Raw genomic sequence first — 16452 nt, 5'->3', positions numbered from 1 at the left:
GGCCGAGCCAGGCTGATAAAGCAGCATCCCTGGGTGTCTCCTGGGGGCTCCGCAGAACCTTGGGCATCTTCTGTGGGGACTCTCCCGGCTGGGTGGCAGTAGGTCAACCACCTGTATGTGTGTTGGGGGGTAGGGGTCCTCCCCCAAGTCCCTCTAGAACCGCCTTACCCCAGGGGCCCAAGGACACACCTTTCCCCAGAGACCAGGCCAAGTTCATCCAGGTGAATCCACCACTTTAATGTCTGCAGAGAACCTTCAGGGAGGTGGGAGAGGGGTGCAAGGAAGGGGGCAGGGGCACCAGGGAGCAGGTGCAGAGAGTGAGGGACGGACAGACGCTCCAAAGACAGAGATCCTTGTGAAGGGAGCTGAGGAGCAGACACTTAGCTACCAGAGAGGTGGTCCCACCTCCGATGGGAGACACAAACACGGAGGGAGGGGAGGACAGGGCCCCGGGCTCAAGGCAGGGTCCCCGGGGCCCCACTCCAAGTGGGTCTCCCAGGTCCTTCTGTGACTGGCTGTCCGCTGCGGGCTCCCCCGGGCAGCTTGCCCTGTGCCTGCTGAGGGTCCTGGAGCTCAGGGAGGACAGAAACCCTGCAGGGGAAGGTGCTCGCTGGGGCCAGGTGAACAAAGAAGGGGGATTATGGCTCCCACTGCCGGGGCAGGTCCCCGGAGGCACAGAATGGTCCGCAAGGAGTGCTGGCCCCCGTCCCCACCGCACCCACCCTCTGCCTGCCCTGAGGGGCCAAGAAACACCAAGCCCGGACCCCAATGTCCTGATCTGCCTGGGCTGCCCACCGGGCAGGGTCACAGTATGAAGAGGCTCTGGGGCATACAGCCCCCTCCTCAGTTATAGAACACCTCGTCCTCCTCCTCCTCCGAGAGGGAGATGCTGTCCACCGAGGGGAGGGAGCCCTGCAGACGGGCCCCACCCTCAGGCCCCAGGGCTCGAGGCAGCCGCTGCCCATGCTGCGGTTCGGGGCTGGGGGGCTGGGTGCCCACAGCTGGTGTGATGGGGGGCTCGTCGGGTGAGGGCCAGCCATCGGGGGAGAGGCCAGGGGAAGAGAAGGCCAGAAGACTGTCATCCTGCGATGGGCCGCTCAGAAGACTGTCCTGAAGGTAGACGCTCTCCAGGTCTGGAAAGGCAAAGGGAGGAGTAGAGGGGTGTGAGGCACGGAGCCCCAGGCCCTACTCCTCACCCTCTCCTGGTGAGTGAGAGAAAGTGGGGGGTGGAAGGCCGGCCTCCCAGGCCTGCTGTGTCACTGCCGAGCTGTGTGGCCTCAGAAAAGTCGCTGAACCTCTCTGAGCCTGTTTCTCCCTGGGGGCTACAGGGGTGGTGGAGTGAGGGCCCGGTGAAGCCCTCAGGAGTAACCTGGAGCTCCAGAAAGGTGGTCCGTTGTGCCTGGTATGAAGGTTCAGATCCTGGCTCTGAGGGGCGCCTGGGGGGCTCAGTGGTTGAGCGTCTGCCTTTGGCTCAGGTCGTGACCCCGGGGTCCTGGGATCGAGTCCTGCATCGGGGTCCCTGCAGGGCACCTGCTTCTCCCTCTGCCTACGTCTCTGCCTCTTTCTCTGTGTCTCTCATGAATAAATAAGTTTTTGAAAAATGGAGATCATAACAGGGCCTACTTCTTAGAGGTGTGGGGAGGATGAAGTGAAATGGCAACTGTAAAACACGTAACACGGTGAGCACTTAGTTCCTGACCTGTTATCATGCCTACGGCGCCCCGTGGGCAATGGGCAGGGCAAGGCTCCCCAGGCCCATCCCACAGATGCAGAAACCAAGGCTGAAGGGCGGGGGGGGGGGGGGGGGGGGGGGGGCTTGTCTGAGGTCACAGTGCATCCGGTGGCTGGCACCCCCCCACCTGCTCTGCTCCACCCACCCTGCCCCGGCGCCCACCCAGGCGGTACCCTGGAGCTGGACGATGTCCTGAGGGCTGTTCTCGGGGTGCAGCTCCTCGTCGTCCAGCGAGGACCAGGCGCTCAGCGTGGCTTCTGTGATAGCAAACTGCTCAGCAACCCCTGGGGGTGGGTGGGTGGGGACAGCGAGACACAGCTCAGTGGGGACACAGCAGGGTGCCGGGGGCACCCTCAGCACCTCCACGGGCTGGCCCCGACCACCTCGCGCTCAGCCGGGCAGTCCATCCGGGCCCACCCAGCGCCCCGGCCACCCCACGGCACCGATTTGCTCTACCTCGACAACGCCCGTGTGGCGACCCTCGGTCCCCTAAGAACCAGAGTCCCAGCCAATCCCCGTCCCCAGGCTCCCCTGCCCCCACCCGCGGACCTGCGGCAAAACGGGCCTCGCGCAGCTCATCCGGCAGGCAGCAGTAATGCTCGTCGTCGGCGGGGGACAGCTCCCAGCCGGACCGCTGGGCACGCCAGCCCTTCCACTCGATGAGGTGGGCCACGCGGCCACGCGCCATGGCCGTGGGCTTTGTGATGTGGTCCTTGATGCTCTGCACCACCCCTGCGAGCACGGAGGGCAGCGAGTGACTGCACTGACACCAAACCCAGCCCCGGGCCCCACCTCCCCTGCCCCGGGCCCCCCGGTACCTCAGCCCCATCTCGTGGCCTGTACCCCACAACCATTCAGCGCTCGTACTCACCCAATGCCCTGTGTCCTCACAGCCTCATACCTATGGAGCCCTGACTCTATGCAAGTCCTCCTGCCCAACCGATGCCCGGGCTCACTTTGGGCTTGACCCACCCCGAGCCCCAAGGCCCCACCTCACTTAGGGGCTCCCCACCCCTGTGGAAGCCCCAAGCCCTCCCAACATCCTGCTCTCAGGCAACGGTCCCCTCCACTGGTGACTCTTCCCAGACCTGCCACACCGCTCATTCCCTTCTGTCCCAGAAGTTCCCTTCAAGGATCCACTTGAGATCCCCCCAGCCCTCTCCCTTTATCCATGAATTAACACGTTCTGAGGAAGCACCCCTTGTGCCAAGGCCAGTGCCAGCTCTGTTGAGGGGGAGACCTGTGTGGGATGCAGCAGACCGGGAAGGCTTCCTGGAAGAGGTGGACTGGGGTTAAGCCTTACAGGTAGGTTGGTAGGCTTGTAGGTACACTGGACAGATGGAGGCAAGCCTGGAGGCTATTTCAGAGATGAGACGAGGAGGAAGGCATGGCGGATTCGGGCATGGTTCCAGGACCGCCAGGGCTGAGACGGCGGGGCGGGGGGGCGCTAAGACTGGGGTGACAGAAGAGGCCGGGGAGCCCCTCGGGGGTGACACTTAGGGCTGAGAGAGCCAAGCTGAGGACTCGAGTTTTCCTTCTAGCAATGGGGAGCCATGGCAGGGTAATGAGCACGAGCATGACAGGTTAGATCTGTTGTCGAGGAAGAGCATCCTACGAGGGGATGGGGCCAAGGATGAAGATGGGGCTCCATCAGGCACCCCTGGGGGGATCCAGCCAGAGAGGAGGCAGAGGCTGGGCAGTGGGGAGGCGGGCCCGAGGGGCTCTCGGGGGTAGGCCGCCTGGATGTGGACGCGGACCCAGAGGGCCGTCAGGCTTCAGTGTCTCTCCCCGGGGAGATGTGAGCCTGAGGTATGTGCAACAGGGTGTGAGCAGAGCCGGCCGGCCGAGAATGGCCTGGAAGGGGTGCTGTGGGTGACCCGGGGCAGAGGCTATGGTGGCCCCCGAGCCCCCTCTGCTGGCCCGCGTGCCCACCTCCCAGCAGGTGCCACTGCCTCCGGCCTGCAGCCCTCTCCGGAGCCTTGCCCTTAGCTGCCGGGAGCGGCCTCACTAGAGAGCCCGGGGGGCGGGAGAGCCGATGGCAGGTGACAGCCACACAGCCGCCAGCCTCCACGCCTCCGGCTGCAGTTCAGCTCTGCGCCCCCACAGCGAGGGACGAGGGTGGGCCGTGCTAACGCCAAGGCGGGAGGGGGCAGTGGAGCCTACCCACAAGGGACGAGGTGGCCAGAGCCGCCACGTTGTAGTTGCTGGAGCAGGACCTGGAGTCGGACAGGTAGCCGTTGGTGGTCTGGAAGCACCTCTGCGGGCAGGAGAGGAGGGGTGAGGAGGGTGGAGCAGACCCGCCAGATGCCACCTCCCCGCCACTACCATCCCCAGGAGGCCCCCTCCCCAGGGGGCCTGCCCACTCCACAGGCCCGACCCCCCCACCCCGCTGCTGCCACCAGGGCCGCCCCCCCCATGGCACCGCAGACCGATGGGCGATGGTGTCAGCTGCGGCTGACAGACGGGGGTGGGCAACGTGCACTGACCTGCCAAGGATCCCAACAGAAATCCATCTGTTTGTCCTAAAACAAGAGGAGAAAGAGGGTCAGGCAGGGCCTGGCACCCAGTGCCAGCAGCTGGCACACGTCCCGGAGCCCCGGGGGGGTGGCATGGGCCAGCCCTCTGCTACTCCCTGAGGCCCTGGGTCTGGCTCCTCATGGGTCCTGCCCTGACGTTCCCTTCTCATGCAGACAAAGACGTGCGGCAGGGGATGGGCCATGGCGCCTCTGCCAGGAAGGCAGAGGGGACGGGGGTAGATTAGATCTGGGTTCGAGTTCTGACTCTGCCCTTTCTACCTGGGTATTCTTACACTAGTGCCTTAGCTGCTCTGAGCATCCGTTTCTTCCTCCGTAAAACGATGATAAATGCCATTTATCTCAGGGGTTGTGGTGAAGCAAATGACATAACGTGGGCAAAGCGTCTAGCATAACACCTCGCGTGTGGCATGTGCTCAAAAAAAAAAATAATTATATGAACCAGTAGGTTTAAGCCACAACCTCTGGGGGTGGGGGTGGAAACGACACACCCCAGGAGGATATGAGGCCCCTCACCAGCTCTTCCTGATACATATGGAAAAAGAATGCCACTCTTGGGGAGCCTGGCGGGCTCAGTCGGTAGAGCACGTGGCTCTTGATCTTAGGGTTGTGAGTTTGAGTCCCATGTTGGGTGCAGAAATGACTTAAATAAATAAACTTAAAAAAAAAAAAAAAAGGACGTCTAGGTGGCTCAGTGGTTGACCGTCTGCCTTTGGCTCAGGGTATGATCCTGGAGTCCCGGGATCGAGTCCTGCATCGGGCTCCCTGCATGGAGCCTGCTTCTCCCTCTGCCTGTGTCTCTACCTCTTTCTGTGTCATAAATAATTAATAAATAAATAAATAAATAAATAAATAAATAAATAAATAAATATTAAAAAGAGAGAAAGAGAGAGAGAATGCCACTCCTTTACCCTCCAGAGGGCAGGGCAGGCTGCTAAGGGGTGGTGGGCTGGTCAGGGAACTTGTTATCTGCAAAGCTGAGTTAATTTGGGTGAAAAGACCTCAAAGGTAGGATTCTTCTGAACAAGCCTGGTCCAGTCCCTGGATGCCCAGCCCGATTCAGACCTTCATCCACATGCATACCACACATCAGGGACTCTAATCCCACACCAAGTAGCCCACGAGGGAAAACTGGAAGAGTCTGGGCTCCCCGTGGAACAGTGTAGGGGACATCCCAGGAATCAGGGCCCAGGCAGGGGTGAGGGTGAGGAGCAAGAGGGACCAGTTACCTTGCCAGTGACATGGTCTGGAGCAATAGTAGGTTGGTGCCCGGAGGGCAAGTCCGGGTTCAGGGGGTCCGTGCCCTGCGGCATGGGACAGTCCTTGTGGGCACTTGTGAACAGATCTGGAAAAACAACGACAGGAGGAACTCAGAAAAAAACAAACAAACAAAAAAAACCATACTTTCCTCCTTATGAAGCTTGTTCAGGCCAGCCCCGAGGGATGGGCACTACTTTGTTGTCACCTGATGAAACAGGGTGTCGTCGTGTAGGAAAGAGACCCAAGCCCACGGCACGTGAGGCGTCCAGCCAGATCTGCCCCTGCCTGGTGCCCTCAGTGGGAGTCCTTCCCCCGCGGCCTGTTCTCCATTTTCTTTAATTCTAGCACCCCCTGGGCCAGCCACGACCACCTGGTCCAGCCTACAAGCTCTCCTCCACAGATGCCCTCGACTCCCAGCCCCGTCTGGTCTCACCCTCTGCCGGCCCCCAGCCCGGGCTGCATGTCGCTGGCCTCACACGGGACGTGGTCGGGGATCCTTCTACACGGCTCCAGGCCCCGCTGTTTGCTTCCCGTCAGGCTGCCTACCCGTGCGGCTCTCCTTCTCAAACCCCTGGGGGACGGGGAGCAGCACCCTGCCTGCACCTGCTGCTGGCTGCTCTCCCTCCCTCACTGAGATCCAGAAGCTTCCACAGGCCTCGCCCCACTTTCCCACCTCAAATCATCGCCCTGGCCGCATTTTGCCCAGACCATCTGCTTTCCCTCCTGTGACAAAGGAAGAACTGTCCCTACTCCATCCAAGACCAGCTCCCCTCGCCCTGGCGGCCCCCCCGGCCTGGCCTGCCTCCCCCCACCACTGCCCTGCACTCTCTCTCCTCTCCTCTGCCCATCTGCTGTGTCTCCCTCTTGGTCCCCAGCGTGGTGGCCGTAGTGTTTCTCCAGTCGGGGCTCTTGCCAGCATCCCTGCTCCCCCGACGCCCACCATCGAGCCCCCCACCACTGGGTCAGCGCCCGGCACCCAAACAGCCCCAGGATCTCCCATCCCTTAGAGACCTCCCGGCCCCTGCTTCCCCCCCAGCTCCGTCCGTGCCCGCTCCTCTGCCCGCTTCCAGGCCACACTTAGGGAGACTCGTGTCCGACCTCTGCTTTCTCCTCCACCCTCTCCGGGCCTTTCCTGAGACAGCCTTGGCTCACGTGGCCAAGCCCAGGGGTGACTTCTCGGGTCTCCTCACTGGCTTCTCAGCATCCCTGGGACACTGCGCCTCCCCCCCTCCTTCCCCTCCAGCCCTGCCCATCTCAGGGCTCCCCCACCCCTTCTCTGCTCCAGCCTGGCCCCTTCTCATCTCGGGGTCCCTCCCAGGACACCTGACCCAAGTGCAGCCGATGCCCACGTTTATACCCGCAGCCCTCACTGAATTGCCAGAATGCCCGAGAGCCTCTCAAGGAAACCCGGGCCCATCTTCCTCCACTTCTCCGATTTTAGAAAATGATGCAACAGCCCACCCAGCTGCACCAACCAAACATCCAGTTTTCTCTCACTGCTGCCTTTCCCCCCACCAGCAAGTCCTGCTGGCTCTGTCCGCGACCTCCATTCTAGCTTAGCCCTCTCCATCCCCACCACGGCTCCCCACGGCGGGGTGGGGGTACCACCCTCTCGCCTGGCCCACTCTCCACCCTCCCTCCGCACAGGGATGCTACAGGTCTGACTGCATCTTTGCTGAAAACCCGCCACTGGCTTCCTTCCATTGCACTGGAGGCGGGGAGCCGGCCCTCGGCAGGGCCTTCAGGGGCCTGCACGCCAGCCTGCCCGCTGTGCCCGCCACTCTGGCCTCCCTGCTGCTCCTCAAATTGTTCTTTGTCCTTTCCATCCCCAGATCTTCCTGAACCGTGTCATTCAGGTCTCAGCTCCAGGTCCCCTCCTCGGAGAGGCCCTCCCTGCCCCAGTCTCTCCCCATCACCGACAAGCCTCCTTTACAGCAGCCAGCGCTCCCGGACAGTTTTGTACTGACGTGGCCAGTCCCTCCTCACACGGTGCAGGTGAGGCCATGAGAACGGAGACCATGGCAGCCGGGTGGCGCAGCGGTTTAGCGCCGCCTTCAGCCCAGGGTGTGATCCTGGAGACCCGGGATCGAGTCCCATGTCAGGCTCCCTGCGTGGAGGCTGCTTCTCCCTCTGCCTGTGTCTCTGCCTCTCTCTCTGTGTCTCTCATAAATAAATGAATAAAATCCTTAAAAAAAAAAAAGAGGAAGGAATTCATGGCTCAGCTTTCTAGATGGGAAACTGAGGCCCAGACGGGGATTCACCAGCTGGAGGCATCCAGCTGCACACGGCCAGTAGCTGGAAGTCAGGGTCTGAGCCCAGTTACTCTGGTGCTGAGGCTCACTCTCCTCCAAAGCACAAAAGGAGTTTTGAGGAGTTCTGTGGGGGCTCCGGGGCCGCACAGGAGAGCTAATGGGGGGAAGCTAATGGGAGGGGGGGAAGGAGAGGGATGTTGTGGGCAGGGGAGCTAATGGGGTGGGTGCCAGGAGAGGGGTGTCACAGAACCGTGGAGTCTGGGCTGTGAGGAGCAGGGAGGCGAGGCCTCGGCAAGACCCGGGTCCCAGTCCCAACACCCTTCTTTGGTTTCAACGACCAGGAGGAAGCAGACCAGGAGGAAGCCAAGGCCAGGGAGTCTCTGTAGGCTGAGGCCAGGTGTCAGGAGCCCCCGAGGCAGGGCTGGGCGCTCGTGGGTGGGCCGTGGGTGCTGGGCTGAAGCGCCAGTGAGGGGTCTTGCGGAGGTGTCAGCGGGAGGGGAGGACGGGGCGCCGCTGAGCCCCATGTGCTCGGATCCCTGTCCTGTCCTGTGCACCCACAGCCCCCCCCCCAGTCCTTCGCTCCCACCTGGCGGCACCTGGGGCCTTTTCCAGGGGAGCCGGAGCTGAATGAATGCTGCCCTCTGCAGAGACCGGAGGGGGGACCCCAGACCCCTGGCTTGGGGTTGGAACCCAGAGTCCCCCACTCAGGCCGCCTCGTCTGTCCCGCTCTCCGCTCCTCTCCTGGTTCCCTCCAGCAGACCTCCCTCACGTCCCCGTTGTACCCCAACCCTCACTTCGGGCTCTGCTCCCGAGACAAGGGGGGAGGCTCTGGTGCCAGGTCGCCCCGTTCGGATGCCGCTGCCCTTCACTTCCTGCGGGACCTTGGCTGACCGCTCCGAGCCTCCATTTCTTTATCTGTGAAGTGGGCAGTGGCCTATACTTGTTCTCCAGGTCCTGCCTGCCTCCCAGGGCCCCGAACAGAACAACTGCCGAGGGTGGGGGGGAGCAGACTCCCTCCCGGAGACGGCTGCCACAGGCTCCGCTACCCCACCTCCCACCGTCCCTCTGACTCGACCAATTGCCCCCCAAGAGCCAAGTGAGGGGCTCTCGGAGACTCCCCTGCAGAGATCTGGGACGTCTGCAAAGGAGGGGCGAGCAGCCCCCAGCCCCGGGTGGATGTCACGAACCCCGAGAGCAGCCTGCCCTCCCTCCCCCTGCACGGCAAGGACTGTGAGTTTCTCCAGGGTCAACAGGACACTGAGAAAGGTGCTTCCTACGAGGGCCGCCTGCAGGGCAAGGGGACCCCAGCCCCTAGAGGCTGGAGGGTGAGCAACTTTAGGGGGCATGGGAGTTGGGCAGGGGAGAGAAGAGGTTGAAGCAGGTCAGATCTCCCATGACAGGGGTTCGGCCATGGGCAGGCCCCCCAAATGGCCCCTTAGGAGAACTCACACATACTAACCTGGCACCTGTGCCCCCCTGCCTTGCACTCCAGCCACACGAATCACTCAGATGCACCCAGCAGACTCCTGCCTCAGGGCCTTTGCACTGGTTGTTCCTGTCCTCTAGCTCCAACTCTCTCCTCCCACAAAGCCACAGGTTCACTCCCTCACCATATTCAGGTCTTCGCTCAAATGTCAGAACCTTCTTGAGGCCTCCAGCCACCTTGTCTAATGGTACCCATCTTTTCCTACCCCCTGATTTTGTCGCATTCCTTTTGAAAAAAAAAAAGGATTTTATTTATTTAACAGAGAGAGAGAGAGAAAGGGAGGGAGCGCACAAGTAGGAGGAGTGGAAAAAGGGGAAACAGGCTACCCACTGAGCAGAGAGCACAACAGGAGACTTGATCCCAAGACCCCAGGATCATGACCCGAGCCCAAGGCAGATGCTTAACCAACTCAGCCACCTAGGCGCCACGTCATTCCTTCTTTATGATGCCCGTCAGCACACGTTATGTGTCCGTTTCCTTGTTCACCATCTCTCACTAGACCATGAGCTCTCTGAGGGCTGGTCCTTGTCAGCTTTATTTGCCACCAGAGCCCTAGCACCTGCCACGGGGCCTGGCATGTTGCTCATTAAATTTTCCCTCAACACTGAGCCAGTGGCAGCCAAGAGAGACCACCAGAGCTCCAGATAAATAAACATATCTCGGCTGGGGTCCCTGGGTGGCTCAGGTCAGGATCCCAGGGTCCTGGGATTGAGCCCCACATCGGGCTCCCTGCTCAGCGGGGAGCCCGCTTCTCCCTCTGCCTCTCCCCCTGCTTGTGCTCACGCTCGCCTGCTCGCTGTCTCTAATAAATAAATAAAATCTTAAAAAAAAATCTTGGCCACTTTTTCTCAAGCTCCTCATGCCAGACCCCAACATGTCAGAGGGGAGGGAGGCCAGCAGGGGATAAAGCCGACTGTGGCCAGTCCTGGTGGGAGGCCCGAAGGGAACACTCAGCAGGATGTGAGGTGGAAGTCTCCATCCACATCGGACCGGACTCAGGATCCCTAAGGGACTGGAGAGTTCTGAGACTGGCCTGCAGACTTACAGCCCAGCAGGTGCAGGAGGTCTGGATGAGCCTGTCTGAAACCAGAATGTTCCAGGTCCCTCAGAGGAGGTGTTGAGGTCGGGGGCGCCTCCTTCAGTGGCTCATGCAAGCCACTTACGAGCTCATGTGATTGAAAAACACAATAGAAATGAACAGAAAATACCAGAACCTAAAGAGGAGTCAGGTCAAGTGTTGTTTCAGGAAACTTAGGTTTAGACGGCGCAGGCATGCACGTGCCGGCAGGGGTGTGCACACACACATCTGCGGTAAGAGTGTCCTAAGTGTGTGCTGGGTCGTGGTGCGAAATACGTGTATTCCTCACGGGCTGGAGTCAAAAACGTTTGAAAGTCACCCCTCCTCGGATTCCAGCAGGCGTACGCAGGGGCCGGCCGAGCTGCTGGCGACAGGCTGTCCCCAGGAACCCTGAGAGGTGCTGGAATATTTCTAGGGCCCCTGGGTCCCCGGAGGACCGCAGGCCGCGGAGCAGGGGAGCTCAGCGCGGAGGCGGCTGGGAGGCGGTGTCACAGGCCAAGGCCCAGAGCGGACATGACTTGAACAAGGTCACTGGCCAAGGTGGACTTCGGGGGACTCCTGGCACTGAGCCCCCTCTCCGCCTTTCCTGCCCCGCCCCCTGCCTCAGTTGGGGTGCAGGGGCCTCCGCCAAAGCCGCCTGCTCCCCCTGAGGACTTGGGCCCCGTGATGTCACAGGCTGGTTGCCATGGAGACGTCAGGTAATGGAGCAGCCCAGGGTGAAATCACAGGCTGCTCTTCGCCCAGCTGGGACTGGCGGCCACGTCACCAGCAGCAACTGGAAAAACACAGTGTTTCATGTGGGGTGGGGGCTGGGGCCGGCCTGAGGGGACCCCTGGCCACTGCTACTGGGGCGCCTCCTTCCTCCCCAGTCCACACGCTACTCCAGCGACCTCGAGGCCTGAGACCCCTTCTCCGACCTGCCCCCTCCCCCGCCTCCCCTGGCCACAGCAGTGACAGGCCTCTGGTTGCCCTGGCAACTTGGAGGGGCCATCGGGATCCTTCAAGGAGAGGAGCGTCCTCCAGACGTCTCCTCCGTCCCTCTGCCTTCAAGCAGAGCTCTCTTCTGCCTACCAAGGATGCTCCCTGCTTCTCACACCAGCTCCTCAATCTGCTTTCTAGAGTCCAACCACCCAGACAGTTCCTCCTGAGCTCTAACCTCAGCCCTCTCGCTGCAAAGCTCCCACCCTGGTTTCCTCTGCTTGCTCCTAGGATGAGCCTGCAGCTCTAGCTGTTCTTTGGTGCCCAAGTCCCAGCCCGTTAGTTAGTCACTGTGGTTGCCGTCTGCCCCCAGAGTGTCCCCCGGGGCTCTGCACCCCAGGAGGGCAGAGAGGGCCCAGGGTTAACCCTGTCCTTTCCCAGCAGCCCAGAGAGGGTACACTCCCTCTTGAAGGCACAGAGTAACAGAGCAGCAGCCTGGGCCCAAACCCCTCGCCCTGCCCCTCCCTGGACAGCCGCAGGCCTCCCCTCGAAGTTTCTCAGGACCCCTGTGGCCGCCTCCTCCAGCCAGCCAGCCGCTCCCCTGGTGTGTGCTGCCGCCCGCCCGCTGAGCTCCAGGCCCCGGCCCTGCCTCCGGGGAGAACACAGCGGGCCCAGTGCTCCCTCTGCAGCCCCTGCCCCGGGTCTAATCCCGGCTTTTTACTGCCACCCAGGACCCCGGCACGCGCTGTGGCCCGTGCGCTGTCACCCGGGAGATGGGAAGGGCTGCCGGGGCGGAAGCACCTGCCACAGCAGGCACTCTAAACCGCAGCTGCTCCGACCCTCTCCGCCCCCAGACCCGCTCCTCCTTCTAGACCTCGGGGACAGATCGTGGTCACCCCTGCTCTGACCTCTGGTCCCGCCCCTGGGGCTAGAGCTCACCCTGGGGGCTCTGCAGAGGGAGGCCACCAAGAGTGAGCCCTTGGCCTCTCTGCCCGGTGAGTCACTGCCATGACAGCAGGCTGTCCCTCTGAGCTGGGCAGAGGCCCAGCCTCAAGTACCCTCCGGGTCCCCGGGATGTTTGTTTATAGGCCACCAGGGCCACAGCGGTAACTTCATCAGTGAGTTGATGCAGCACAAGGGGGCCCGTTTCTATCCCCAACCAAGGTTAGAGGGAGACAATGGGCCCTTCTCCAGGACCTTCCACACACCTCAGCTCCTTTCTATGTCCTCCACCATCCCGTGGCTCTGTCTCTGTGGTGAGCTATCCTCGAGCCCATCCTGCTCCCGCCTCACCTCCTCCAGGCAGCCTGCCCGGATTGGCCTCAGCTGTACTAGGCTACCAGCAGTGTGAATGAGCAAAGTCTGGCCTGCAATGATCTGCTGCTACTATTTATTGAATACCTACTATGTGCCAGGCACCGTCCTCGGCCTTTTCATCCATTATCTCTCGTTTAACCCTCACCAAAACCCTGCAAAGTAGGTCTCATTATGCCCATTTTACAGATGGGGAAACTGAGGCTCAGAGACATCAAACCACTCCTCCAAGGTCACCAGCTAATAAGTGGCAGAGATGGGGTTCAAACCTAAACTAGTCTGAAATCCCAAAGCTTGCGCTCAAACCACTGACCAGCGCTGACCTCCTCAGGCTGTTTTTCTGTGCATGCGTCCACGTCCCTGTCCTGCATCCCCCATTAGACTACTCGGGCAGGATTGTGTCTCTCTCCTCAGACAGTGAGCTCCCAGAGGGCAAGGCCCCATCTGCTCTTTCCTTGGTCTCCCCTAGTGCCCATGTCAGGTCACTCACTCACTGGCTCTGCAGGGGCCAAGGTGAGACAGTGCTGGGGGAGTGGGAGGGGGTCAGGGTCAGAGGCCCTGGTTACCGGGCGGTGGCAGGGGGGCTCTGCCCAGACCCTTCAGAGCTGGAGGCTTCTCCCAGAGCAAAGAGGTGTCTGACCTTGCAGAAGAAAGACCTCGGTCCCCAATTTCTGCCCTCATAAGCCCTGAGGCCCAGTGCACTGAGACTCCCTCGGTGAGGCCAGAAGGCCAGTGGGTTGGCTGGAGGACAAGGCTGGGACAGGCGGGCCCAGGGGGGCCAGAGGAGAGGCTCCAGCGCCAGGGCATGGGGTGGACCCCGGGAGCCCCGGGGGCTGGAGAGACAGGTGTAGATATTAACTTCCCCTGTTCCGTACACCAGTGTCACCAGCGGTGGCGGCAAAGCCCCGACCAGATACCAACCACAGGAGTTATTTCAGAGGGTTGCTTTTTTTAAGCAATGGTCACGCACTCAGCGCCTCTCTCACGCAGGGCACATCAGAAAGCAAAGGACAGGGGCTCCCCACTCAGGCGCTGGGCTAACACGGACTTGCCTGAATTCAAATTCTGCCTCTCTGTGTCCTGGCTGTGTGACCTCAGGTAAGACTCTTGCGTCTCTGGGCCCCACATCCCAGGGTTGAATGAGGACGAACTAGGTCAGAAGAGTAAAGGCTCAGCCTGGCTTAGGATAAGCGCCCCACAAACAGTAGCTTAAAAGTAGATGATGAATGGGGCGCCTGGGTGGCTCAGTCCGGTAAGCGGCTGACTCTTGATGGTGACTCAGGTCATGATCTCAGGGTCCGAGACTGAGCCCGGCACTTGGCTCTGCGCTCAGCACGGAGCCTGCTGAGCCCTCTCCCTCCCCCTCTGCTCCTCCTCCTGCTCTCTCTCTCTCTCTCATCTCTCAAATAAATAAAATCTCTTTTTAAAAAAAGTAAATGATGAACAGAAAATAGCTCCTGGAAACAGCACGTGTTGCCTTACTCTGGTCCCATCACTTCCCCCAAGCCCTCGGCAGCTCGAGTGCGGGCCATGAGGCACCCATGAGGCAGGATGGGGCTGGAAGCCTCTGGAGCCTCCCCTTTCCCAGCCAAGAAGTCCTCGCTTAGCTGTCTGCACAGAAGGGTGATAACAAAACATTTTAAATGAAAGAAACAGCTAACATTTAAGAGTGCTTACGACGTGCCAGGCACCGGTCTGAGTGCTTTACAGGAATTAAGTCATTCAATCCCTGCCCTCAACCCTAGGGCATTTATACGGGTATTGGTCCCATTTTACAGATGAGAACACTGTAACACATTCAAGGTTAAGCAACTTGCTGAGGTCAGAGTGAGTGAATGGGTGGGGGGGAACCTAGGCTGGCTGGAGCAAGAGTCTGTACCCCTAGCCTCTCAGGCCTGGCACAGAGCAGCAAACTGCTGCCCCATGCTGGCACGGGGAGGCTCTCCCAGGTGTGGCCTGTGGCTGGGGCTTGGGGCCTGGCTAGGGCGGCCCCAGCTACGTGCAGGCTCTGGGCTCGGTATGGGCATCAGCATGAGGCTCGCAATCCCTGGCTTGGCTTCAGGGCTGCGTACCAGGCAAAGGGGGGCGTTTGCAGAAAGGGGTGGTTGTTAGCACTGGGTGCAAGTGTGGAGAGCGGGCCTAGAAGCCTGCAGCTGGAGAGGAGGGGGTCAGGCGCCCGGCTACGGGCTGGGGGCGCCGGGCTGGGGGCGCCGTGCAGAGGCTAGGGGCACAGCCTCAGCTTTTTTCAGGTCACTCAGCTTCCCCTCTGCTTCCCCACTTGTAATTTGAGCACCATGACAGTACCTACCCCAATTTAGCTAGTTGTACCTAAAATGTTCCAACCAGCACCTGGTAAGCGCTCTGGGAGTATTAGTGACCATTAGAGGGGGGGTGTGACCTCCACTTAGTGGCTCAGTCCCTGAGACCATGGTTGTCCTCTGCTCTATGCTCTCGTCCCTTCTTTACCATTACCTAACTTGCCTGCTGCATGTTGAGACTGTAAGTGTCACCCCCTCAGGAGGGGGACAAGGTTAGAATACACAACTAGATCTGGAGGTGCCACTCGGGCAGCCGAGTCACAGAAGGACGGGGGAAGAAAGTCCATCTTTAGTCTGCATGACCTCAACCAGGCACAGCGGAGGGTGCCAGCCCCGTGGAGGGGGGTGTCCGAGGACCCGAGGACCAGTCTGACCTTGGCAGGCCCCTCTTCCTCCCTGGCCCCTGTACTGTTGTTCAGTGGGTCTGCGGCTCACAGGGCTGGGGCCCCTGCACTGGATGGCCAAGTGACGGGGAAGGGACACAGTCACCAAGGAAACACCCCATCCCAGATCCCTGACACCCAGAGCCTGCCCAGAGCCTTTGGGTTTCTTTTTTCTTTTTTAGCCTTTGGGTTTCTGCAGAAACATTGAGAGCCTGTCAGTCCTGAAGAACCCTAAATACTCTTCCTTCTTAAAACTCCTTTCCCCTTTGGCAAGCTGTCGGCCTCACAAGGGCACACGCTATGCTGGACTTGTCCTCACTAGATGCCCAGCATGCACACAGTAGGTGAGGTGTTAACATCAGCTTAATGAATGAATAAGTGAATGAACCTCCCAGGAACTAACTCCCACCCACAATTCCAGCCCTGACACCCTCCTGAGACATCCCAAGCTGCTTACCTGAATGTCCCACATGGACTGATGTGCCCCCTTAGAGGGCAGAGGATGGAGAAAAGGGTGCTATGCTCCTTCCCCAGCATCCCCCAGCACAAGCCCCCACCTCCACCCCAGGGCCCGCGCAGCCCTTCCCCAAGGTCTATTCATTCCTCTACAACTAAGTTTTGGGGGGTGTCAGGTGGGATGACAGCCCCCAGGCCCTGTGGATGGGGTCGGTGGGATTGCAGAGCTGGAGCCAAAGCCTCAGTCACCTGCACCACCCCCTGCTCTGAGTAGGAGCCAGTCTTACTCCAACTCCTGGGGTACCACCTTGGGAAGGGCAGGAAGAGAGCAGAGGTGCCAGGGCGAGGCAGCTTTTAAAGCTCAGAAGCAGAAAGAAAGAAAGGCCCAGGGGTTGCCTAGACATTAGCTTTCTCCATCCCTTCCTGTCCCCTGACCAAGGATGGGGGGTGGGGTGAGGAGTTAGGGATGAGGGTGGGGGAAGGGACACCTTTTTTATAACCTGTTCATCTCCTTTAACCCCCTCCTGTCGATGAGGTTCAGGGGCTCTGCAGACAGGGCATGGGGTAAGGGGGACAGAAGCGGGGGCGCTGAGCTGGTCGGGCCTGGGTCTGGGGGGAGTGCGAAGGGCAGTCGGCTGGCTCTCCCGGTGCTGCCAACCGCCCTCCCGAGGAGCCGAGGCGCGGAGCAACCGGGAGCCTCCCTCCCCCTCCCCCCTTCCTC

General features: G+C 60.7%; 1 protein-coding gene across 6 annotated transcripts in view; it reads right to left on the bottom strand.

Annotated features, from left to right (window-relative positions):
* Positions 1–216: 216 nt before the first annotated feature.
* Positions 217–16452, bottom strand: part of FAM131C (family with sequence similarity 131 member C) — a 32551-nt gene continuing 16315 nt past the window's right edge. For 3 of the 6 annotated variants that reach the window (XM_038531887.1, XM_038531890.1, XM_038531885.1), the window contains 6 exons: positions 5496–5611; positions 4219–4254; positions 3896–3989; positions 2282–2464; positions 1906–2016; positions 217–1133 (listed from right to left, as the gene is read on the bottom strand). In XM_038531887.1, the coding sequence (XP_038387815.1) occupies positions 844–1133; positions 1906–2016; positions 2282–2464; positions 3896–3989; positions 4219–4254; positions 5496–5579 (798 nt within the window). In that variant the 5' untranslated portion in view covers positions 5580–5611 and the 3' untranslated portion in view covers positions 217–843. Of the gene's footprint in view, positions 1134–1905; positions 2017–2281; positions 2465–3895; positions 3990–4218; positions 4255–5495; positions 5612–13626; positions 13725–15732; positions 16440–16452 lie in introns of those variants that run through there. The other 3 variants (XM_038531884.1, XM_038531886.1, XM_038531889.1) reach the window with 3 other exon arrangements.

The sequence above is a fragment of the Canis lupus genome, chromosome 2 (assembly GCF_011100685.1).
Source record: "Canis lupus familiaris isolate Mischka breed German Shepherd chromosome 2, alternate assembly UU_Cfam_GSD_1.0, whole genome shotgun sequence".
In the NCBI taxonomy this organism is placed as follows: domain Eukaryota; kingdom Metazoa; phylum Chordata; class Mammalia; order Carnivora; family Canidae; genus Canis; species Canis lupus.
The sequence above is the reverse complement of the archived record's forward strand: the minus strand, read 5'-3'. Positions and strand labels throughout refer to the sequence as shown.